The following is a 26,057-nucleotide window of genomic DNA, read 5'->3' as shown; positions in this document are numbered from 1 at the left end:
AAACTCTGAAACACTGAGCATCTCCCACAAGTAAAGGGAAAATTAATTGTCTTTATCAAGTCCAAACTTACCATGTAGAAAAGAGAAAGACTGTGCCTCCTTTTGCATGTCCTGAGTACCAGGGATCTGAGACAAAGATGGGGGCATTTCTATCTGCCATTGACTTGTCTCTTGGCGTAAAGGCTTTCTGTGGAAAAATCAGGTCAAATGTTTTCAATAATTAGTGCAAATAAGAAGAAATGTGGTATCATTATATTTAGATTTATTATTATTGTTTGTATATTTGTTTTATTTTACTCACACTTTATGGACAATAGGTTTCTCAAAAAATGGATTGTCCAAGGAAAACTTGCAGTCGTCTGAATCCAACATTCTACCACAGAATGAAGGCTTCCTCACATTTGGAATAAAGTAACACGGCAACTAGATTGTTTAAAACAGCAAAACAAGAATATAACCAATGAATAGATGTATGAAATTGCTACAATTTACTTAAGATAATCCATAATCAATTCGATTTTTGCCTATATTTAAATTTGAATAAACTTGTACAAACAAATTAGTCAAATTATGTAAGAAATAGTAACTATCACATGAGTTCTTTTTTTATTATTGTACTAGTGCATTTCACATAATAATTATGCTACAAAAACGGGCTAATCAGATTTGTGCTAACAATGACACTTAAGTAGCTAACGTTAGCTAATTAGCAATTAGCAAAATACAAATGAGCTATTTGTTGTTTAGCTACTACACCTGTGTGAACGTTGATGACACAAAAGGTTAACATGAAGTGTAACTACAACGCGTTTATTACCTGTCAGCAAACTGTTAGGTCATTTGAGGTCACATAATCACATTTGTGGATACCGTGTTGTAGGAGCAGTTGACTGTAGGAAACAGGTTTTACTCTGATTTTAGCTAACGGCGAAATGCTATAAGGGGAGAACATAAAAAACACTTGTGAGAGGCAGGGAAGAGAACTCCTTGTACCAAACTAAAAATAACCTCATTTATAGACATAACGTTACATAAATAAACCAATTCTCATTTACCACCACCTTATTAACATATGAATGGGAAATCACGTCTGTGGGCTTTGAAACAACAAAGACCATGAACCATAGGAGAGAGTGGCCACATCACCTATTTGGAGGGCCAAAAAGCCCAATACTTTTATACAATTAAGTTTACTGTGTGAACATAAATGTGGTCTGTACAAATATAATCCAGTCAAGTACCAAACCAAATTCAGTATGCTTGATCAATTAATGCGGTGAAGTCGCTGAGAATGTGCTAACCTACACCTAAGGCACAACAAGAGATGGTCATTAACTGCCTTTTATGCCTCCTTTTTGGGACGTACCATTGTCTAGTCTGTGGGGGGAGCCCGGCGCAAACACATTACAATACATGTGGATGCATAGCGATATTTTGAGCATTATGATGAGCTTTTTAAAATGTGTACCATACCATATTATGTGTACGGTCATTATATCAGTATGTTTTAGTATTGTATCCAAACCGGGTCTTCTTTGTGCTGGTGCCTGTACAAAAATGACTTGGCCCACACCAGACCACCTCGGAAAATGGCGACTGTGAAATAGATGGAAGACGAAAGTAAGAAATTATTCAATGCTGCATTTAAATTGTTCCTCGTCTGCATCCACACCGTTTGGAGGTAAGGTTGAATGGTTTTTTGTTGCTTCGTTGGGGTGTACGTGGGTTATGGATTGAGGTAATGGTTATTAGCTGTTTTTTAGCCTGAGGAATAGGTTTTGGTGTGGAATGGTCTGCAGCTCCTGTAAGCAGCATCCAAACACACGGCGTGGTATAAACGCTAATAATGTGTAATAAAGCTGGTACAGACATGCTAAGGCTGTCTAGTTTAATCTGGAAATTGTGATCTTTGTGGACACCGTGCAACTTTGATTTGTATTAGCTTGTCCCTAAACTACTGGGCTGAAAGTTGTAGAAGCACAATTATTTTCAATTCACAGGCTTTTTCATTATAACGCGTTTAAAATATCTACCTCTGTGTGTATGTGGTTACACCGCGAAATATTATAGAATGCACATGTTTTCTATTGCGATTTAAGCATCCTCAAGATGTGACACTTTTATTGCCCTTCAAAGCCTTCTCATTCCTGCGACCTTGTTCTTTTAAAATTGCTGCAATTAATCCTGAAATGAGGTGACGTTCGCTATGTATGAAAAAACCTGAATTATTCACATGAACTTGGGGGTTGCAGTAAACCAAATGTATCATCCATTACAACCTTTCAGCATTATCTTCAAATGCATGATCAAACTGATTAATTGGCAGAATAATTTTTAGCATTTTGGAGATTTAATTTTTTTGTTTAAAGTGCCACTGTTGTAATACTACTCCAAACCTATAATGGCAGTGTTGACATGTAGCCATCATTGCCCACTCAAAATCTATCATTCACTTTATTCCATAAAGTGTCCTGGGCACCACCATCCATTTCAATCCTGCTACTTCTAGTATTATTTTACATAGAGATGCCGCTCTCAATGACAAATAAGTGCTACACAGATAAAGCCATTTTCAAACCATGAGGGAATCGGTGCATTGTTGACTTGTCGGTTACATGAATATTGCACACATGCATTTCACACAAATCAATCTACTTTAGAGCATATTTTAGTGCAGAGATTTTTCCCTCATTCTCCACCTAAGTGATCGGAGTTCCCGCTCGGCCGGAAATGTCATTACAACAGAAGTGCCGATCCATAGCAAAAGACCCAAAAGTGAGCGGGGAAATAATATCAATACATGGTTGAAAACTGGATGAAAGTTAATTAGCTAAAGCTGCACTATGTAACCTTTCTGGTGTGTGTGTATGTGTATGTGTGTGTGTGCTACCTCCTTGTGTGATGTGATTGCGATGCCTGAAATGTTCGCCCTGGTGATTAAAACAAGCCCTGGTCCTTAAAGATAGCTGCCACGTTGAATCCATCTTCATTGCGGCGCTCATTGGCACTTGCCTTTAGCGGCTATATACATCGGGTGGCTGTCCGGCCCCTGAACATGCGCAGTAGTGCTATTCTCCCAAGCGGGCGTGCCCAAGGACCTCGGACTGAGTTGCCAAGCTTTTGGCAAGAGCATCTGAAAAACCACGCACAAAATATGTATTGTACAGCTGTATTTTCAACAGTATTTATGAAAGTAGCATTTTTCTGTGACATACCTGTCTCACACTCAATTAGAAGTTCCACAGAATTTGTCACAGAAATTCTGTAAAAACTAGATTTTTTTACTACTGTTCCAATAGATGTGAAACCAGTCCAACTAGCGAATATTTAGATCTTTGGTTTAAACAAGGCAGCCAGTTTGAGTTTGTGGACTGAGCTCAGTGGCGTGTGTGGCTAGTTTAGCTTTTAGCGGCTCCTCTGTGCCCAAAAACCATGCGCAGTACATGGATCTATAGAATATCTAGATAGGAGATTGCATGTTCTCCTCGTGTTACCGTGGGTTCTCTCCGGGTTCTCCGGCTTCCTCCCACCGTCCAAACACATGCATGTGTTAGGTAAAATTGGTGACTCTAAATTGGCCCTAGTGAATGAATGTGAGCGTGAACTGTCTGTAATGTCTGTGTCTCTGTGTTGGCCCTGCGACAAGTTGGCCACTGTCCAGGGTGTACCCCGCCTAAGGCCCGAAGTCACTGGGATAGGCTCCAGTCACCCGCGACCCCGAAAGGGAACAAGCGGTAGAAAATGGATGGATGGATGGTATTGCTAGCATAAACCTGCGAGTTGGACTAGTGGCCAGTCTTTTAGTACTGCAGCAAAAAAAATCCTCTGCAGCCCAGAAAACAAGAGACAAGGGACCTACAGCTTTCAAAAAGGTAGGTATGTGCCTATTTTCAGAACATGGACCGTCTGTTCTCAATTCTTTCTCATGGGCACTCAGCATCCTTAGATTTTAAAAAAACTACTTTTTCATCTTAAGCTTCGGCTCACTCCCCTCTAGCAAATCCTAAATCTAATCGGTCAGTGCGGTGATATCCCCTGGTTTGCATGTTCTCGCGGGAGAACAGCACTATTGCGCATGATCGGAAGATTGAACAGGACGCACCAGTGAATTTAGCCCTTGCCTCAAACTGGGGACCATGTTTTAATCCTGGGGCTTGGTGCAGTAGCTCTGTCTCTCCACATGAGGAATGCGGGCTTGCGTACCACGTGACTGCTCTAACGAGAGCAGACCGGAGAGCCAAATATGAAAAAGTTGTTTTTAAGAAAACCAAAGGATTTTGAACTGAGAAAAGTTTACAAAATTCTACCTGTTGGTGCTATATCAGCCAAACACAACCAGTTTGTTTTTACATTGCGCAAGGGAAAAAGGTTTTCCGACATGAACAGTATTTTTGCTGCAGAACCAATGGACTGGCTTAAGGTGGCAATGCCCTATCATGAGGGCATGCATTAAACTCTTCGCTCAACAGTTCCACCCACTTCTAAACCTGCAGAGGTTATGGAAGTTTTTTACATAGACATTGCGTTAAATTAAAATGTTAAGAGTTCAAAGGCTCAACGTAAGCTGACTAGCTACGTGGTAAGTAATGTTCATGACGCAATTATTATTAGTCTAAATAATATTAAAGACCTAAAAATATATACTGTGTTCTTCGGACTTTAAGCCGCTACTTTTTCCCTACTCTTTGAACCCTGTGGTCCATACAACCGTGCGTCTAATTTATAGATATAAACTGGATAACGACCACCGGGGAGCACTCTAGCAGGAAGCGCAAGCATTTGACACACTGTAGATGAAGATATCAGTGGAAGCATTGTCATGATGACACACCATGTTCTCTGTATTTTAAGCTTCAAAATGCTGTGTGTTTTATTACTCATATTCAGAGATAAATGAGTCTAATGTCGAAGTGAATCTAGATGCAAAGACACACATGGAGTGCAGACATGCAATATACGACGGTCTGCAGTTTAGAACCTGCCGCATTGAAATTAGACTTTCTTGGGCAGACCTGACCCACGGGTCAGTAGACCGGTGCATCATTGCCGTGGAACATATTTCTGTGTAAATATCTCACGTCACAACATAACACTCACTCGAAAGCACAAGCTCAGAAGCAGATCGAACCACATGTGAAGACATAGACACAGGTAAATCAGCTCACACAGAGTAATCAAGGACAGAGGGGACAGTAGGGATAGCGCAGACGTGTTCTCTGTTTGTTAAGCTGTTTTATTAGTGTTCTCGCTGGGCTGAGATTGAAGGATGGCGGTGGGACAAACCGTGCCGCAGGCGGCACAAGCGAAAAGCACCTTTGAGAAATGAAACTTAACACAAATGGAGAACGTCTCATTGACTGTTGAAGCCTGACCCCTGGCGGTCACTGCGGGTCACTGGCAGAATAAGAAAATTACACGTGTGTTCAGTGCGGTTCAGTGTGTCAGATCGGTCGAAGCGGGGTTAATTATCATTAAATGGGTGGATTTTATATACAAATTTGGAATTATTTATGCCTTCAAAGTAAAAAAAAATATAATAATTTATCTACCGACCCACTTGAAAAATGTTGGGTCGGGTTACAGCAAACATACAATTTATTTGGAGCAGCCTAAGATCACCGTGCAAGCGCCACGGTGCCTTTCGCTTGTGGCGCTCACACATTTATCTTAAGGCGTGGACGATTTTTCGGCGATTCAAGAACTCAGGCGGAAGTGCGCTTGCGCACTCTCCCGTGCGGACTGATACAACACACACGTGCGTTTGTTTATTAGCCCGACAGATCGTATCGCATCTCGTCTCCTGTAGATTTTCGTCTCTTCAGAGACACCTCGAACAGTCCCATACACTGAGGGAACTATATTATGATAGATCCATGCGCTTAGACACGCAAAAACGTGCTGCTCTCATGGGGACGAGCCAGACGCGGCTGCAGGTGAGCGGTAGGTGAGTTCTATGATTGATATGTGGCAGGACTAATCCACGCCACAAGGAAATAAGACTCAGATTTGGGCCAAAAATAGTCCATTACGCCTTTAATATCTGGCGGTATCTTTTGAGCATGGCGGTGACCAGCCGCAGCATGGCGGCCCGCCATGCCAAAACCCCTCAGCAAGAAAACTGCAATCCAACTTATATTCTCTGAGAAAATAGTCTAATTAAATCTGCGGTGCAGCAGACCCTGGGTGCACTGCGAGACCCCCGCTTCAAAAGACATCCGGCGCATCACTACCATGGACCATCTTTATAAAATCTCATGTTACAATGTGGGCACCTGCGGCTCATTGACAAGTACAACTGTATATGTACAAATAGTTTTTTCTCTTTAAATTTCGTTGCTGCGGCTTTTATTCAGGAGCGCTGTATAGCCATAGTAATTGGGAAAAAACTGAGAATGTACTTTTGGATACTTGCCCTCTTACTGCAGGTGGGATCTCCTAACTTCCAAACTTCTTGGAAGATAAGTTTAGTGCCATAATTTCTAACATGCCAATCAAAGCAATAACATCTCAAACTTGGCAAAACATGGCAAACTTCTGGAACACAAATTGCCACAGTGGGTCAGCTAGACAATTCATCCACATTGCCTTGTAAAGAACTTTGAGTGCCTTGAAGGTCGACAAAGCGCTGTATAAAATACAGTGTAATAATAATAATCTCCATGGAACATCACATTATCTCTCTGGATGGAGTCCATATGTCCTTCCCTTGTTACAGAGGCTTCTTCCCACTCTCCAAAGACATGCATGTGTTTGGTAAAATTGGCAACTCTAAATTGGCCCTAGTGAATGTGTGAGTGAATGGTTGTCTGTGTGACTCTGTCTCTGTGTTAACCCTGCGACGAGCTGGCCCCTGTCCATGGTGTATCTCGTCTAAGGCCCAAAGTCACTAGAAGAGGCTCCAGTCACCCGCGACCCCTAATGGTAACAAGCAGTAGAAAAGGCATGAATGAATCTCCATGGAGACGGGTAGGGCGCGGACCGTCTATCCAAAAAGTTACATAATGCGCCTTTAGGTTGTCTTTAAGTCTTGTAAGTAACTGTGCACATATATATGAGTTGAGTGTAACATTATAATCACTTATAAATGCAGTTTAAAACTTCCTCCAGATAACTTCAGGAAAGTCCATGCAGCACTGTTAAAAGCAGCTAAAGCAGCTGTGGTGACTGAGAAAGTGTCTCAGTACCAACAACTTAGTCTAACTCTCAGATTATTTTTAGTGTGCCTTCTATGAAAGCAATTTCTTTGATACCGTACTTGATTTTCTTGCAGGTCATGGCAGCAGAAATGTCATGTCTGACAGGTGTTGATGCAGAGGACAAGGATGCTGACCCTGAGATCAATGCTCTCATGCTCATGCAAGAGCCACTGAGAATGACCTCCTGCACAGATGCCTTCAGCAAGTCTTTGGGCCAGCCAAACAGTGTCCTAGATGTTCTCTCCAGTGAAGATATGTTATCCCCTGTTGGTTTGGGGAATGGACCTTCTGTACATCAGCCAACTGAGGCCCATGAACTTAACAACTTCTCCAATGATAAAGAGGAGGAAAAGAACATCACACCACTTAAAACAGTGCAAGAAATTGGTGGGATATGGGACTTTGACATAGACTCCCCTGAAGATTCTTCTGATAACTTTAATAGTCCTAGTAATATTCCTTGGGATTCCCAAAAAGAGCTTATGCAGTTTTTGTGGGACAGTCATGGTGACTCGCCGGGGGAGGAACCTAAAGAAGAGGCTCCTCCAGCTGATATCCCAAAGAGACGGAAACGGAAAATGGACATGGTTGTAATGGTAGACCCATCTGAAGAGCTGTTTCCACCAGAAGACCAACAAGATGATATTCCAGTCATAAGAGTGCGCAAACCAAGGATCTCACCATCAAGGACATCACCCTCCAGAACTGTTACCAAGTATACCAATGGCACAACAAAGCCCATCAAGCATTTTCTTTATAGTTCTCCAGCAAGTAACTCAAAGCAGAATAATATAAATCATGAGTTTTCGCCATTAAAAAGTCAACTAACAATAAACTCATATTCAGAGGAGCCTCAAGAATATCCTTGCACCAAATGCAAAATTGTTTTTAAGAAAAAACACCTGTTGGATTATCACATGAGGTCCCACACAGAGCAGCTGAAGCCTTATGTTTGTAAAGAATGTGGGAAGTCTTTTAAAAAGAGTGGTTTTCTCATTGAGCACATGGCAGTACACAAACCCAAACTGACTGTAGAGAAAAAAAGTAGCACCCCTCAATGGCTTTATTGCCCCCAGTGTTCATTTGGAACCACATGCGCCAATAAATTTGTAGATCATGCAAAAACACACCAGAAATTTAAAAGAAAAATAATGTTTAGTTGTGAAAAGTGTCACTTCAAAACTGAAGATGAGGCTTACCTTAGGAAACACATTGTTACACAACACAGTGTTCCTACTCCAAAAAAGCATGACGAGAAACCATCATTTACTTGTAACATTTGTTGTTCATATAAAACATTTAGCAAACTTGTTTTTACTAAGCATTTACTGCGACGCCACGATCAATCTTTAGTAGTCTATGAAGCTAAATATGGTACTCTTACATACACACAAAAACCCCTGACTGTATCCACTTCTAAATCTCCCTTGAAAAATGCAGACTTTCCAGCTAAAATATCCATTGAAAGTCAAAAGCCAACTAAAGTGTTGTCACACAATTCCAGCAACATTTCAGATTTATTTAAAAATGACAAAATAAGGAGAGGTCCAGGATTGTATCAAATAGAATCAAAGCTTGACAAATCTATCAATGAACTTTTATCTCGGCAAAAGAAAGGCCCAACACCCACAAATCAAAGGAAGGAAACCAATGGCAACACCAGCGAGAAAGACCCTTATGAGTTGCCTGAGTCACCTTTGTCTGAAAATGACCAAGTGCAATCAGAAAGTGATCTTGATCCAAGCTATTCTCCAAGGACAAGAATAGTAACAATTATTCAAAACAAAACCTACTCCAAACGTAAACTGGCCACTTCACTTCACAACACGTCAGAAGAAGACTCAATCCTACCGAATCCTTCAAGTCCCAAAGGTATGGAAGACGATGAGGACGATTTCGAGAAAAGGGACTTGTCACCGTTTAGGGATATTGACAACAACCACGTAGACAGCATCTTCAAACGACAAAAGCAAATCATTTACACATACAGCAGGAGAATGTCCATGAGGGGAGCTTTGCAGGCATCTAAAAAGTTATATGAGAAAATCAAAAGTGAGGAAAATGACCAGAGTGATGTTGAAATCAAAGACGAGGACACAGACGAAGAATTAGTGATTGAAAATGAATCTGTCCAACCTCAAAACCCCATTGAAGAGTTGCAAGCAATTGATCCGAGCTGCAAGAATTGTCCATACTGTTCTGCTGTTTTCGAGTCAGGCGTGGGACTGTCCAATCACATTCGAGGACATCTTCATAGAATCGGATTGAACTACAAGGCTCGTCACAAAGTGTCAGCTGAAGCGGTAGCTACCACTGAAGAGAAGCCATCCATTGGTCAACGAATATCAACGCTAATGAAGAAAAGAGGTACTAAATATTGCTGTACAAATATTTGTATATATGTTATGGTACAGAACATGTTCCTGAGTATTACCATTGTTTTAATATGTCACAGTTGTGACACAGTGTGACACGGAAGTCCATTGACCATCGCTGAGTTTAGTTTGAGCGGTGTCACACACTGTAGATTTCAACGAATCACACACAACACATGCCTGGTCTAGTCCAGGTCTACTTCTAAATCAAGTGTGAACAGATCCTTAGATCATTGACATGAGGTGTACTGCTGAATACTCACTCCATCCGTAGTCCATACACCATGACAGATTAGAGATATTTTATTGGAACACTTTCCCCAAATCATGAAAATTATGAAACCGTTATACAGTAAACATTTCTGTATAAATAGTGCACCGCTCCACATTAGTTAAGTACACGACTTAACTCTAGTACCGAAATGGCTTTAGGCAGCGACTACTGCTGTTTCCTTACGAACCTGTAACACAGCACTGAACCACATTTAGTGCAGTGCATGTTAATGCCCATGAATATGTCTCTACTGATCATCAAGTGTACAGTGTCCACACAAATTTTTTTAAACATGGGCCATAATGTATTTTGAATTAAAAGCTTTTGTTTCCGTCTTTCACCAGAACTGCAGCAGAACACGGACTCTGAAACTGAGAAGGAAGTCCACTCCTGTCCATTGTGTGGGTATTCCTTTGAGAGCCGGACCGGGCAGGCCAACCACATCCGAGGCCATCTCAAAAAGCTTGGTAAAAGCTTGATATCCAAACACAAATCTCCAATACTTCTACTCCAGGAGTTGATGCGCGACAAGAATGAATACCAGAGGGCACTTGACATCATTGGAAAAAACAACCACATCCAGTACAACAAGGCATCGTCCAAGCTGTCTGACTTTCAGACTGTTACTCCACGCTTCATAGACTCTGTGAAAGATGACAACACTGACACCAAACCACCCAAGCTCTCGTTTGATGATATCATTTCGGAAAAAGGACAACTAGAGACCAATTCGGACATCAAAACCAACTCTGCTTTGATAGGAATTCTGAAGAAAAGGAAGTGCCAGGAAGACGGCGAGCAAATTTCAGGAACATCATCACTGCCACATTCAATACCAGGTGAGTCATACCTTCTTTCCCAGTGAACGTACTATTATGCAGCTAAACAACATGTGTTTAGTGGTGTGTTGTAGACAGCAGCTTTGTGGACTGCTGAAATGTTTGCCCTTTAAACCAAAACTTGGCGGCTTCATGCCATCTACTAGAAGTGCATCGTGTTGTGTTCTGGGTACGACACCACAGCGTTGACTGCATGAGCACGTCAATGTGAAGGTGCGATTAAAGGGCTATAGTAAAGATTTCGTTTGCTATTTAATTTAATGTCAGTGACAATCATGGTACATTTTTGCACCATGCACTAATTAATTATTATGAATTATTAATGCACTAGAATAATTTATATTGAATAAAATGTCCCGCACCATGGAATGGCATGTGAGTGGCAGAATTATGTGTATGAGCAGCTGATAAAATGTGTTTCTTTGTTGTTATTTTTTTCTTAAAGTTTGTCTGTGGAGGTGTTTGTAGTGAAATGGACACTTAAAAGTCGTTTTTCCTTTGTTGTTTCGACTTTTGACTTTTGTTTTTTTGCTAAGGATAGGGGGAGATAAAGAACACTTCAACTCGCCCTACAGCAATTAATTTCCTCAACATAATCAGTTCAACTGTGTGTGATCTTAATATCTGTATCAGTGATAAATGTGAGCGTAGCTGCAGGGTTTCAACTACTGTTTACTTTTTTAGGTGTTAGGTAGACTTTTAATTGTTATTTATTACATAGTAGAAAAAGCTTCAGTTGTAGTCATCTGGACTCATATATTCACATTTGGCTGTCTTACAAGAGAAAATGTCCTTACTCACCATTTTGCTAACTTTTTATAAGATACAATCTTCAGTTTGCTCGTTAATCACGCTGAACCTAGAAAAATATCTAAACTCAAGTTATCCTTAGGTAAGGGTGGAGGAGGCAGGTCTTTATTGGGCTTTAGCAGACCAATGGCTTCTAAGTACCAACACTTTTGTTGTAGATGGTGTCTTACATTTGAATTGCTGAACTGTGGTTGAATAAAGATTTGAAATAATCTCTCTCATGTTAAATCCTATTATGAAATAAATTGTATACTTTCAATATCAGACTAAATCATACAACATTTAAAGCTATCCTCACCTTAGTTGGACAAATCAGCATTATGCTGAAGTCAAAGCATTTTAGCTGGCACTCTTTAAAAAAAATCCTCCTCTCACAAACTAAAGACACATGTGATTCCACAATTTCAGTCATTTACTGCATTTCCAAAAGCATCTGGGCATGTTCAGATTGAATTTTGACGCAAATTGGGGAATTAGTATGCCAATTAAAAACTTCATTATTGGGTATTTAACCACCTCAGATTTTCCGAGACAAAAAAACATAACAAACATCTTGATTGTTCAACTGTTTCTGCTTTGTCCTGATCGCAGAGAAAGATGGATTCAAAAGAAAGAGTTGCATCCATTGTAGTGCATCGTTCCACAGTGGAGTCAGCCTCTCGAACCACCTTCGAGCATGTGCCAGGCGCAAGAGGAATGGCCTTCCTGATGGAAGTGGTAAGTACTTCAGGATATCTAGTGTTGAATACAAATACTTAGCACAAAAATATTTAGTTTTTTGCAGTTGTTGCTCTTGTGTTCCCTTACCATCTGAAGTTGGACCGTTTTTTGTGGCTAGTACAGCTTGTTTGTTGATTGTCGCTATGCTTTATTGTGCACATTATCTCTGTGAAGCAGGGGTCAGATCAAAATCTTCTGTGGGTAAAAATGTTTTTGTCGATACCTAATAAATATTGTTTGGTCTTTTAGTCCTTGATGGTAAAACAAGAAGACAACAAATGAGGCCCGGCACAAAGAAGAAAGTATTGCCCCAGCCTCAAACCCCAGAGGAGATGTACTGCCTCACCTGCAGGTATGTACTTCAATTATGCATGAAGCTAAAACGAGTACGCCTTCTCACACCCATCTTTGAGAGACCCTGCATCAGTGCTGTCACATTACTAACAAAAACTCGATATCGACATAAAAATATTTTTTTAGTATTAAAAAGAGCTTATGGTCACCATTAAGTGCTCGGTGCAGCTCCTGCTCCTCGTGTGTCAGGTGAAGGGGGCGGGGTCTCCTGCTCCTTGTGTGATGCTGCATTCACACTGCGGCATCACACTCCTAACTGGACGCTTGTGCATCTTGAAGATGGTTGCTTTAGAGTAGCATCCAATGCACATTTGCGGCCGAGGAGTTTTTGTTGTATTACCCGCTGTGGTTGTTCTCTTGGTCTCGATGGTAGACCAGGCTGAAAGAGTGGCTTTGGTGTATTTGCCCATAAAAAGCCCAGCAACAGCCACAATTAATTAATTGTCAATATTTGTTGGTATTTGATCTGTTTAGTTCCTTCTTCCGGATAATTGAATACGTAGGTTTGTCTAGGATTGATTGCCACGTCGGCTGCCAAAAGCTCGGCTTTGTTCAACTTTGTTCTATTTGGCAAAGTATGAAATTTGCACCGCCTCTGATGCTCAAGACGTGCCACAAAAAAGCTGGCCGCATGCCTACAAAGACTTTGAATATAAACGTCTTAATGCTGTGGCCTAAACGCACCATGAGAGATGAAGGGGGCGGAACACAGCTCTCATCTGCCTCTCGGCTCCTTCTCTGCTTTTTGAAGCTGAAACTTCTGACTTTGGACCAATACAATTAATTGATATTGACTAAAAGTACAATTTGTGTTTTGGGAAAGAGACATGAAGTTTGTAGTTGGATTATTTACTGCAGGTGTCCACACAAGGCTCGTAAGTGCCTTTAATATAAAAAAATATATAAATTTCTTTACCTCAAGTTTCTCCGCAATTATTGGGGCCAGAGACACGAAATAAAGACAAAGAGCCCACACTTTGAGTTACAGGTGTGTTGAAGAGCAGTCGATAGGAAAATTTGTTTTAGTATTGATCTAAATATTGATATTTTTGACCACCCAAGTGACCCACGTTAAAACCATCTCAGTATCACCTGCTACATTAGTACTACATCACTCCCCATTTTTGCCAGAAGAGGGGAACAAATATCTAATTCTAGATCACATTTTCCTTGCATACATTTAAATGTATTAACATTGTGGAGTAGTGTTAAATTATCTTGTTTGAATACATTATTATACCAGTAACACATTTGAGTACTCATGCGCAAATATTGATATTTATTTACAGATTTCATTGTAGTTATTTCAGACAACATTTTGCAACATGTTTTTAATGAGCCAAACACAAGGAGGGCTAATCAAAGAGGCAGCGGTCACTTGAGTGTGTGTCCATCCACTCTCTCACTCATCAGGGCCTGTCGCGGGAGCAACAGTCTTAACGCCTCAGACTGCACACAAAGTAACTGCGTTTTAGAGCTGTATTCTTGTAGAGTGCAACTCAAGTTAGAGCTCTGTGATCACAGGTTATGAAAGCTGTAATCGCAAGACCTCAAGTTCACACAATAACTAACCAGATAGGAAAAGCCACAGTGCCCTGAGGGGAGTCTGAGCTGCACTGCACTCATTATTACTCTTTTATGGTTTGGGATCCGGCCTCTGCTCTGCAGACTTAGCCAGACGTAAGCAGGGAGGCCCTCACCTCCCCATTTCATGCACACTTCCTCCAGTTCCACCGGGGGGACCCCAAGGCAATCCTAGGTAAGCTGAGATACAAAGTCCCTCCAGTGTGTCTTAGATCTTCCCAGGGTGTCTTCCTGAGAGGACATGTCTGGAACACGGGAGGCATCGAGTGAGGCATCATTGGGCTAAAATCAAAACCCTATTACGATCAATCAAAGAGGCTCTCGTTATCTCCACACAATGGTAAATTCATGCCTTTGGCCTGTAGCATGTGCTGTGGAGAGGAGGTTCTGTGTGGGCAGTGGTGAGCAGGTCAGAGAAAAGAATGTGCGGGTGAGAAGAGGTGGTGTTGTGGCACTGGATCCTGACACTGTCTGCACTGCAAGTTCAAGTTTACTCATGGTGATGCACAATTCATGGTTCAATCTGAGCCTGATACTGATTTTTAAAAAGGAACCTGCATTAGTATTTTAAAACTTTTACTACTTTTTTTACTGTTATGTTATTCCATTGATCTATTTAATTAAACGTTAGCCTTGTTAGGTGGTTTGCAATACGGACCGTAATTTGTTCAAAAGGATTGTTTAACCTGGTCTCAAACACCTTCCTTACCAGTTTAAATGTAGACAGACTTGTTTATATTTTATTGGCATGTCTCCCAAAGATCAATGCCTTCCATTTACATACAACCTTTTTGAAAGAGGATGCAGAGGATAGAGACGATGGAGCTAGTGATGACCCCTGAAAAGGGACCAGCAGAAAAGAAAAGAAGATTAACCATCGAGGGTCCTTTTTTTTCTTTTCTTTTTTCTGATACAACAATATTTCTGGCTGTGTTGAGGTCAGTCAAATGAAATTTCCCACAGTATCACTAATCGAGTCACATTTGAGAATACTAATATGTTTGATCGCACATGCTCAGTTCTAAAGCCATAATACAATAAACAAAATGGAATGTTGTTTATTGTTTTATTTATCCTCATTTTTAAATGGTCATAAATCTCCTCCGATTAACATTTATTTCAACATAAATAAGCAGTACTCTTCATCTACTTCTAAGGTATTTATACAAGAAGTATCTATATGATGCTTATTTTTAACATTACAAGCTTTTTGGCCATACAAATAATGGTCTGCAATTGTCTAAATGTATGAGGGATGCCTCACTTTTGTTTTTGTTAGCTTTTTTATGTCACATTTGTCACCTTTCTAAACCAAAATGGCAGCTTATAAAATGACCACGGCAGCTTGCTCTCTTTAGTTACACTTTAACACATTAAAAAAAATGTCATAAGAGGGGAGATGTTTATTGACTCGACTGCAGTCAAAGGGTGAGTTTGTGCTGGACTCACCACAAAGCTTTCCTTCAGACTGATAACCAGGCCATTTTTGTTCTTTTTCTTTTGAATTCAATTCAATTTATTTTTGTAACGCCCAAAATCAACAGTTGCCTCTGAGGGCGACAGTGAAAAATGATTGATGGCGAGGGACGATGTCCCAGAGTCCTCTGTCCTTGGAACCTCCTTCTCGGAATTGAAGTGAATTCCATCATATTATAATGTTTTAGGCTAAACTACGTTAATAATAGGGTCATTGATCAATAATGTCCCATTGAACACACTTGGAAACACAGCAAGGCACCAGTTGTTCTTCAACATGACTCTCTCTCTTACCACATTTAATTTAGAAAATATATTTTTTTTCTACTTTTTATTGTTGATTCTGGGTGTACTTTTAGGGCTATATAGCACTACAATGTAAAAATTTAAAAAAGTACAAAACATTTTAGAAATAAGAAGAGGCATTAAGAAATTCAGCTCAAGTTTTCCACTTCACTTTTTTAAGGTTTACTCTGTATCCATTTTATCCATTTTATAATGTAAATAAATGATGTATCATATATTGTTTTTCCATTTAAGTGGATGAAGAGTTTTGAAAAATATTAATCTATGTGTATTTTATGGCTGTTTTAAAGTGGGGACCATCAAAACTGTCAAATGTGACCTTAAATTCTAAGGTTACCAGAGGGTTAATGACATTGACTGTATGACAGAACATTCAGTGACATTGACTTAAATGTGGTGATGTTAAAAGTCACATTTTGCTTGTGGTCTTTGTAGGTTCTGTGATCTGGTGTTCCAGGGCCCTCTGTCGGTGCAGGAGGACTGGGTCAAACACTTACAGAGACACATCATGAACACTAGTGTGCCCCACACCGGCCTGGCCATGGTAGAGGTCAGCTCTGTGCCCATAGAGCCCTTCACCAGGAAGTATGAGCAAGATGGCTGCACCAGCGCCCCCTGCTGAGGCCATTGGACCTTTACACTTAGACTGTATGTGTATGTACATTGGATGGTCTTCACTTTTAATAGAGTATGAATTCTGGCCAAAACAAGGACTTGAACTGCGGCGTCGACTGGACATATGGGACACTTTTTTGATAATGCCAATCTGTTACCAATTCATTTTACGTTTTTGAGGAGGGGAGGAGTCATCTCCAACTGAACAACTGTTTTGTTTTATGCAGTAACAAATGTAGTGTGGATCCATTTTTAACAAGACAACTTTTACCTCAGCTCTTCATGGACTGAAAACATTTGTCCAAGACTTTCCTGTCTCATATTTAGAAAGATGTTAAGTGATTAAAAGCCAAGTCGTGCTCTGTTCTAGAAAGTAATCTGAAAGAAACCCCGCACAATGAGAACAAAAACTGGTTACATTGACTTTAGTAACATCATTTTAATATCAAATCAATTCCTAATACGCACAGACTGCTCTTCATGTCACATATTTAATGTTTTAAATATACCTTTTGGAAATAAATTTTCAAATGTACTATATCACAAAACATTCGTGTTGTTCTAAATAAAAAAACAAAGAACATTTTGGATGTCTTCCATTCTTCTGTAAACAGAATGTAGACCACTAAGAAGTCATTATACTGATCACCATGACGGTCATTGCTTCTATCACACTGTTCATTTAAAGAGGAACGACGCTGGAGGGGAAGATGTGATTGAAATGAGATCAGTTGTGTCCTACAGGTCTCACATGTATACAGTTGTTTAAATGAGCTTAGGAAATAAGTGATACACAATAGTAGAATTTTAATGCAAAGCCTTGAATTACATAAATTCGGCACACAATTTTACAATATTTAGTGCAGACTGTAATCTGGAGGAACGTTCAAAATGCTGTGAGACGCTGAATAACAGCTGCTGAAGATGAGACCGTGACATGATTCCTCAGGTTTTACACAAAGTGTCACAAAGTAAAGTTAATCATGGTTCATCTCCTCTTGTTGTTTCTTCTCAAATAAACCCTGTAGGACAGAAGAGCAATAGTGATTACATACATTATCAAATCATTATTATTATTAAATGAATTCTGCTCCAGCCACCACTATCACTTTTATGACTTTGTTCCCATCATGGTCACACACAAATCAACTTTAATCCCACTTTATGCTGCATCTTCAAAATAAACGCCAAAACATACCATGAATATAAATATCTCCAATGTCCAAATACCTTAAAGTCCTGATACTGAATAGGGAAATCCAGCAGCATACGGGCGGCTTTGTGCAGGCTGTACTGCTTCTGTGTAGTTTCAAAATCCTGACAAAAGAATGTGGGCATAATCTCTTTGTAAACACACCACAGTCTTAAAAGGTTTGCAGTAATTTTTGGTGCTACCTTCGACTTAGTGATGTGTTCTGGCGATTTGATGTGGGCCTGCACAGCAGACAAAGACGTGGGGACATAGACGTTACAGGGCGCACACCGGAACAGTTCTATCTTGATCATGTGGTTTTGCTCCGGCAGAGCTGAAAATACAAACATTTGATCACTTCACAATGCTAACAGTAAAAAGAAAAACATCTAAATGGATATGACAAGCATGGGATGTCTGCGGTAAGTGAAAGCTTATTAAAAACATGATACATTGACTCACATTGAGGTTTGGAGTCTTCAATTATGTGGTTATACTTGTCCCAAGATGTGCGCTGCAACTCATCCTGAAAAATCACATCAGATATGGTTTGTTTGTTTTTCTAATGGATTATGGTGGTACTGAATTGTAAAGGCATATTTTTCATGCCATTCTTATTTATTTTGTATTTTGACTTTTTTCTTTTTACAGATTATGAACAAAGGTAATGGAACAAAATATTGCTGTGAAAGAAGTTAATTTATTGAATAATCTTGACAAAGAAATCAATGAGTCACGAACAATAATAGCATCACTAAGTAAGTACCAAAAACTATTACATTACAAGTAAGAATGAATAAGAAAATAAGTTTGTTGCGGATAAAAGTTTCCAGGTGCCTAGTATATATAATATATATGAACAATACATAGATCCTCATTTTAAATCTCAATATTGATCTAAAACAGGTTAGTGATAGAATGGTCAGCACTAGATCATACACTCATAACTCCCGGAAGTGACGAATTCGGTCCCGCTGATACAGCTCAGGCAATAATTTTCTATCTAAAAAGCTTTTTCTCATTGCATTACAGTCTGTTCCACTTCACACGTAGTATAGGGTTAACCCCTAACCCTTAACCCCTAACCCTAAGTTTTTGGAGTAGTTAGGAGACGAGAGGGGAAAATGTAACAAACTAGACTGTGCAATCTATAAGTTAAAACATTTAAACACGAAAAAAATTAAGGGTCGGAGCGGGAGTCGAACCCAAAATCTACAGCATGGCACGCCGTCAGGGCACATTTGGTGCCCTAGGCGAGCTACTCTCCTTACTGCTGCAAGACAGAAAATATACCTCACATGCGATCTGCCCGCCACGAGGGCCGCCATATTGGATTCTGTAACTTCCAAATTTGTCACTTCCGGGACCGTATGTGTCACTTCCGTGAGTTATGAGTGTATGATCTAGTGCTGACCGTAATAGAATCAGAGCCATTGACTTCCTGTTCAAACTGCAGAACGGATAAGCCCCGCCTCTTCATAATCAGTCAAAAGTGTCTACATGTGCTGCCAGGTGGTCGAGTGGTTAAAGCACTCCAAGTGCAGACGGCCGCTGTGTCATGAGTTCGATTCCCGACCCCTCCAATTACTGCATGTCTTCCCTTCTCTCTCATCCCCATTTCACACTGTACTTTCCTGTCAATAAACCCTATGGGCCACAAAATTGTAAAAACAAAAACAAAGAATAGTGTCTACATGGTATTTTAGATGTATGACCCCGGAGCCTGAAATGTTCCCGAATAATCCCAAGTAAGTAAAGTGAAGTAAGTAAGTAAGGGAATTAATATTTTTAGAGCACTGAAGCCTTTGATGCAATAATCAATCAAAATATAGGTCAGCGTAAATAATGATGAGCGAACACATCTAACTAACATGGCTAAAAACTGATTTGACATAATGTCTTTTTCTATATCTTTTATGTTTAATGAATGAAATAATTGGAAAGTCTAATAAATACAAATAATAATTGAGTTATTCAATGCGTTGTTATCATGTTTAAATACCTGTTGTTTTTTTGGACCTCTGTTATAAAAAAATAGAATGACAGCAGACTTACACATTCATAGGTCATACTAGTGGTAGTTGCAGTACAGAGTGGTCTTACAGTTACCTGGATAAAGGCCATGGTCACGTCATCATATCTGCTCTTTTTCTGAATGTACTCCAGCGTGTCCCAGTGGGTTTTGGACTCATTGTGCTCCTGCAGCTCCGACCAATTCGACAACTCCAACTGACACAGATCACAGTTGTAGCGGTTCCTACCAATTCAAAAGGTAAAATACAAACCCAGAACTGTTCTCAAATTGTACGGACTGATTATAGACACTTTAGAATCAATAGAATGTTCAAATTTCAAGAATGGAGTTGACTGTAGCCAAAATTAAATAGGGAAATTAGTTCCTCAAACTGTGCTGTGTACCACCCGTGTCACAGAACACTAATGTGTTCTTCGTTTAGAGTACATTTCATTCAGATTTAAATTTACTGTGACATTGATATATTCCTATAAAAGCTGGTTTATAACATAACTGATTTAGACCTGAAATAGTCCTGATATAGAACCGATTTAGGTCTGGTGGTACTTGGTGTGAAGGGCTAGTTTCTAGTCACGAAATTGTATTAAAGTACAAAAAGTATGATTTGTGGTAATGCATTTAAAACATGCGACATTTCTTTAGAATGTTTTTGTTTGCCAACTTTTTTTACTCCTCTTATCACAAGTCATACGCGCTTACTGCGAGTCATACGCGCTGTGACATTATTGCCAAAATTGGCACACAAACGCATCTAGCCAAGTGAAAATGAGTCTTGCAACTACCAGCGACACTATTGGTGTAAAAATATAAACTGACACGTACCTGGGGCTGTGGTACTGAACCACTGGTGTAAAAGCCTGATCTGGCTCCAGGTCTGAAAACAACAACAAAGCATTCGTTCACTTTGAGCAAAATACATTTCAACATTATGTAACGGACAAGGACTCATTTCATGCAGATTCACCTGAAAACTGAGACGACCGTTTGCGTTGTGACAGTCGTGGTGGACTTTGTTTGTTGTAGTTTGTTGACTGTGTTTGTCGACCCGTAGTGGCAATCTTAGAAAAGTAAAAACCATTATAACGTATTAATAGCTAGTGGTGGGTAACATTATGACATATCAAGACTAAAGTATTAGCCATGGGTGATATTAGTTCCAGTATTGGTCTCGGCTGAAAGATTTTCTGCTGTTGCTAAAGGCCAAAGCGTACCAAAGCACGGCATAACTTCAAACTGGATTTTTATCTGCAGATTACTGACAAAAAGAGAGACAGTGTTCTTGTTACTATTTTATTTAAAAGCAAAAACACATTTGTGATCTTTACTTCAACTTAAAATAGATTTGAGGGCCTTGCTATGGATCTAAAATCAACGGCCTCTGCAAAGATTTTGTTATTGGCAACAGCAGCAGGTTAATTATCAGATATCGGTATCGGCCCCTCAAAAAAAAAAAAAAAAAATTCGGAATCGGACCACCCCTAAAAAGTATATGTACAACTGTTGTTGCTTATTCTGAGAGTTCACACTTCATTACAAGATGATCTCAAAATATGATTGCATTTTTTTTTTATTACGACACTGTTATTTATCTGCTTTGAGCATGATGCAGTTTGATGAGGATTGTTTTAACGTAATCGAATCATAAAAAATGGACTTAGTTGAAACGACAATAAGTGAGCCGAGTTGTGAATAACATTGCAGTCACCAGCTAAACATAGACAAACACCTAAACAGAACCATAAACTTGAACCACAGGCTCCTGAAAACATGTTTAAATGTATTCTCCCTGATATGGCCATAATTCAATTCTCCCTCCTTCGCAGTGGAATTCCTCCAGGTTTTGTAGTTTTTCCTGGCCGAGAAGGAAGGTCTAAGGACAGGGCACCCTGGGACATTGCCAAGTCCCTATGAACATTGTTTAATCTGTTTTTCACTGTCGCCCTCTGAGACAACCGCTGCTGTGATTTTGGGCGTTACAAAAATAAATTGAATTGAATCAAAATGCATTTTTTTCAGAGACGTTTATAAACAGTTTAAAATGTAGTTATTAGCAAGGGCCACACAACCACAAGATATGCCAGAACAATGATTTAATTATGCGAGGTTGAAGCTGGTGATCCTCAAACTGAAGACCAATGGCTCAGAGTCAGGGATCCGTCTCAGCAATCTGCTCAGCCGGTTTGGGACCCCCAAAGGAATGAGCTAAGAAAGAATGAGAACTACGGACACCGCTGAGGTCGTGACACAAGTAGTGCAATATGATCGGTAACGGAGGGCTAAGTGGAATGTCCATCTTGGCTGCGGATGAAGCCGCACGAATGCAAAAGAGTGAATTGAATCGTGTCCTGATGACATGCCCAAGGGTCTTGCAAAAGTATATGTTAAACGACTCTGGACGCCATAGCCCGTCGCAATCAGGAAAATGGAACCGTTGGCCTTGAATTGAAGGCCCTGCGTGAGACACTAGTGTTCAAACAGCCGAGGAAGGACTCCAAGCAGGATTAATTAGGAAAGGCAACTCCTACAGCTATCGGCGCGCCGAGAGGCGGCAGAGGCCGGAGAAGAACAGGTCAGTGTCAGATTCTGACAGGTTGAAGTTTAGCTCTGGTCCATGACGCTAATGGATGAATGAGACTGATTCGCTGGCATAATGCACGCTGCATGGTCTGTTTGAGAGAACAAAGTCAAAGGGTGACTGAGGCGTTAGGCTGCTTTAACAATCTATCCAGGTAATAGAGGCGTGGTCCAAAGATGAAGGTGGAAGCGTGGTCCTGCTCATGAACCTCACTTAACTTATTAACTCTATTTTGAACAAGAGCCTGTGATCAATATGAGTGTCCATGACCCAGTTTAGGAGTTTTCATTTCAACAAAAAAGATGAGGATGACTAACTGGAAAAACAGTGGGCTAATGTTAGCTTGTGACTTATAACTTATGACGCCATTTGAAACCTAACTTGAGTAACAAAGCTTCAGTGCCTCCAGTTAGCTCCAAGTTTGCTTCAAACCCTAGCTAATGTTGATGACATCACGTGAAAGGTATCATTACCTCTGGTCTGTAATCTGCTGCCCAGCGGTCACTTTCCCTGTGGCGTGTTCTCGAGCCGTAGACGTCTCTTTCTGCAGGTTTGTTGTCTCGTACGGGGCTTCGTGGAGATCTTGGACTCCGCGTGCTTTCATCGGTATCCAAGTGGCCGCGGGACCTCTGGCTGTCCTCAGATCGTACTGGGGATGGCTGCTCATCGGAGTCGGATTTGGGCTCATAAGGGTTGTATAAATGAACCCTGGAAGATTGTAGATGGGAAAAACGTTTCAATAAAGTGCACACAGTGTAACTTTTTCTAGACAATGTTATTGTTTTACCCAAAACCTTCCACAATAAAACATTCATTGGATAAATGTAAAATAGGTTTAATGTCATAGTGTCGAGTGTTCCAAGAAAAGCATGATCATCTCCATGGAGACAAACAGGAGGCGAAGTTGCAGAGTGTACAATTATTCTGATTAATTGTTACAGCCCTATTGTCAATAATTCACAATTCCATTAGAAAAGCAAAATTATCAAAACAATTTGTAGGGAAAAAATAAATTAAAGTTAGTCAAGCGCTTTAACCTCTTTCTACTTCTGTCTAGAGAGCTTCTTTTGTCACCACAGCCTTTCATGTCCTTCTCATTGAACGACAATTTCCATTTTGACTTCTCTGGACAAACTGTAAAGCAAACTAGTCATTGCTATAATGAAATCCTGTCCGTTGATTTGTTGTTATATTTGTTAAACTAATTGAAAATGTAATTATTTATAAAAGGTAACTTTTTTTTTATGAGCTGAAGGTGTTTTAGGTTTGGATTTGCCTCTATCTTTACTCTGAAGGTGTGGCAGTGCATTCTTTCTTAAATCTGGTGTCCCTGTTTGATATTTGGATTTTCTTTTCAGAATTCAGTATTGGAAAAACAAATGATGAATTGAGTAGAGATTTTTTCTAGTCTCTCTCTCTCTCTCTCTCTCTCTCTCACACACATATGTACCGGGGAACATGGGACTTAAGAGTTCTGTTCTGTAAAGTGAAGGAGCTAAAAGGCTAACGTTGATAGCCTAGCCCTAGCCATTTTTGCTATTAACGTAGCTTGCAACTTTTGCCCAATTTATTTCACAACCCAATACAATTCATCTCAGTAATTTGTATAGTAAGTCAACGCACAGTATATATATATCCATATTTGATAAACCTCCAAGCATAGCGCTAATGTTTTATGTGCACTAAAGTTTCCAAAGATAAGATTTGCTAGCAACCCTAGCAAACATTAGCTTGCTACACATTCTTATTCGTTTTTAAGCATTACCTCCTGCTATGACTGCTCTTGGAATGCTGTCCTCCGTCAACGCGTGGGTTTTTAGGCCGTTGCATTATCAAAAATATACGAAATCTTGTTGCAATTGTACAGTTTCTTTCACTAAGTCTAAGAAGAGCAAGTGTGTTCGTAGGTTTTTGTATCAATAAGTCCAGTAGATGGCAGCATTGGCCTTAACGGTGCAGTTCAGCAGAGCTCCACTATATCATTTATGACAACGTCTTTATTTCCTAAAATTTATGTTAATAATGTCATGAAAAATATGCTCCTTGCGCAAACATGTTCCTGCATCTTGTGTAATGAATTAAGGCTTTAAAACTATTATTGTCGACTCAGTAATCAGCAACTATTTCTTCGATTAGTCGACTAGTCAAACGGTTATTTCAATTGATCATAGGGATTCTTTAAATACATTTTTTGACCAGATAAACGTTGACATATGGTGAATGGATTAAGGTTTACGCTTCTAGATAGAGAATTCATAAAGTTGTTCATTAAGGAGAGCAGAAATAGTGTATTTTTTTTCTTCATTTTGATTTATTAATGACACTGTACTAATGTTATAAAAGGTCTTTTGGTTTGTATTGCTCAGATAACGATAATGATTATCAAAATAATTGTTTGAATAGAGGAAAATAGAGGACCCTTTACCAAAAAAAAAAAAAAAAACTTCTCAAACTGTCTCTTGGCTTACAAAACTATGGTGAAAGATTTAGGCTTCCACAGGTTTTATACCACCAAATTACAAACAAATGAATACAAAAAACTCGGTACAGGTTTCAAATATTCATTCAGTTAGCAATGAGCTGTCCTATCGAATTCAAGTTATGAATATTTGAGAAACATGTATCTATTTGTAATGTCAGCAACCTTTTACTGCTTGGCTGAATCTATCTCCAGACAAACATCATCCAGAATAGAAACATTTTTGTTAAGTATATCAAACTATATAGATCAAAGGATGAGCAAGCGTTCACACATTTATAGCATCTTTATTATTCCCTGTGTTTTCCCTGTCATTGACTCATTCAAGGGGTTACCCAGTGCATTAATAATATAGTTAGGTGTTTATCTTTTTATCAGATACCATAAAATTTGAACTTTGAGCGTAACACGAGCAGTGGAACCATTTTTATAAATCAGCTTCTATAAATGTCCCAGTATACATAGTTATTATACATGTTATGTTGCGTTATGTTGTCTACAAGTTTAACACCTTTTAAATGCTCACTGTAAGTGACAGTAAAATTAAAAACAACACATAAGAACTATATTTGGAGATAGTTTATTACACTTTTTTTTTCTTTTTTTTACATGATAAGAAAATCAATCCTATTCTTTTCTAGTCTATGACACATTCAAACAAAATTCAAAACATTCTAAAGAGGTTTTCCCTTTTGTTGCCATCTTTGGACAGGCCTCGTCATGACAGTCATTTATCAGATTGTGCGTCTTGATTATAATTACAGCCTTTAGTTTACAATCTCTATTCAAAAAAGTGGTGCTTACACTCCACCTGAGTTTGACAGTCTGATAAAAATTAAATGGAATTAGATTCTCTTCCGCAGTGTGGTAAGAGGAAGTTCATTCTGGTATTGAAGCATGGCATTTGTGTAGTAGTAATTTTTTCATCAAAGCAAAGGTAGTAGCAGTTAAGGCAAAATATTGTTACCATGGTGTGCATTGAATACCTGAGTATAAACAGTGACAACATTGGAGCAAATGGTTTTGGTCAGAAAAGCAGTGCAAAGCTAGAATTCTATTATTAAATACTGTGAAAGTCACATATAAAAATATAAACACAAAGCAATTATTAGTGATCAAAATAATGATGTAGGATTTAAAATAATTCGAAATACAAGGTAACAAGAAAAATACAATACATTTCTGCAGTTTCTTTTTTTTAATGGATTGTACATCCTCCTCTGCAGG

At 39.4% G+C, this 26,057-nt stretch overlaps 2 protein-coding genes across 2 annotated transcripts; one reads left to right on the top strand and one right to left on the bottom strand.

Moving 5' to 3' along the window:
• Nucleotides 1-1,381: 1,381 nt before the first annotated feature.
• On the top strand, nt 1,382-17,120 carry znf644a (zinc finger protein 644a). The gene is made up of 6 exons (XM_072441810.1): nt 1,382-1,681; nt 7,271-9,563; nt 10,190-10,684; nt 12,086-12,211; nt 12,464-12,566; nt 16,370-17,120. The coding sequence occupies exons 2-6, from the start codon at nt 7,274-7,276 to the stop codon at nt 16,554-16,556; spliced, it is 3,201 nt and encodes a 1,066-aa protein (XP_072297911.1). The 5' UTR covers nt 1,382-1,681; nt 7,271-7,273; the 3' UTR covers nt 16,557-17,120.
• LOC140356669 (uncharacterized) lies at nt 17,022-24,259 on the bottom strand. Its single transcript, XM_072441811.1, has 9 exons — nt 24,117-24,259; nt 22,825-23,059; nt 20,741-20,834; nt 20,599-20,650; nt 19,851-19,998; nt 18,204-18,267; nt 17,945-18,075; nt 17,780-17,866; nt 17,022-17,571 (listed from the first exon to the last, which is right to left on the bottom strand). The coding sequence occupies exons 1-9, from the start codon at nt 24,179-24,181 to the stop codon at nt 17,527-17,529; spliced, it is 921 nt and encodes a 306-aa protein (XP_072297912.1). The 5' UTR covers nt 24,182-24,259; the 3' UTR covers nt 17,022-17,526.
• Nucleotides 24,260-26,057: the final 1,798 nt, after the last annotated feature.

Source organism: Eucyclogobius newberryi, unplaced genomic scaffold, assembly GCF_026437365.1.
Source record: "Eucyclogobius newberryi isolate DKJ021-1_F unplaced genomic scaffold, fEucNew1.0.hap1 SCAF_12, whole genome shotgun sequence".
NCBI classification, from domain to species: domain Eukaryota; kingdom Metazoa; phylum Chordata; class Actinopteri; order Gobiiformes; family Gobiidae; genus Eucyclogobius; species Eucyclogobius newberryi.
The sequence above is the reverse complement of the archived record's forward strand: the minus strand, read 5'-3'. Positions and strand labels throughout refer to the sequence as shown.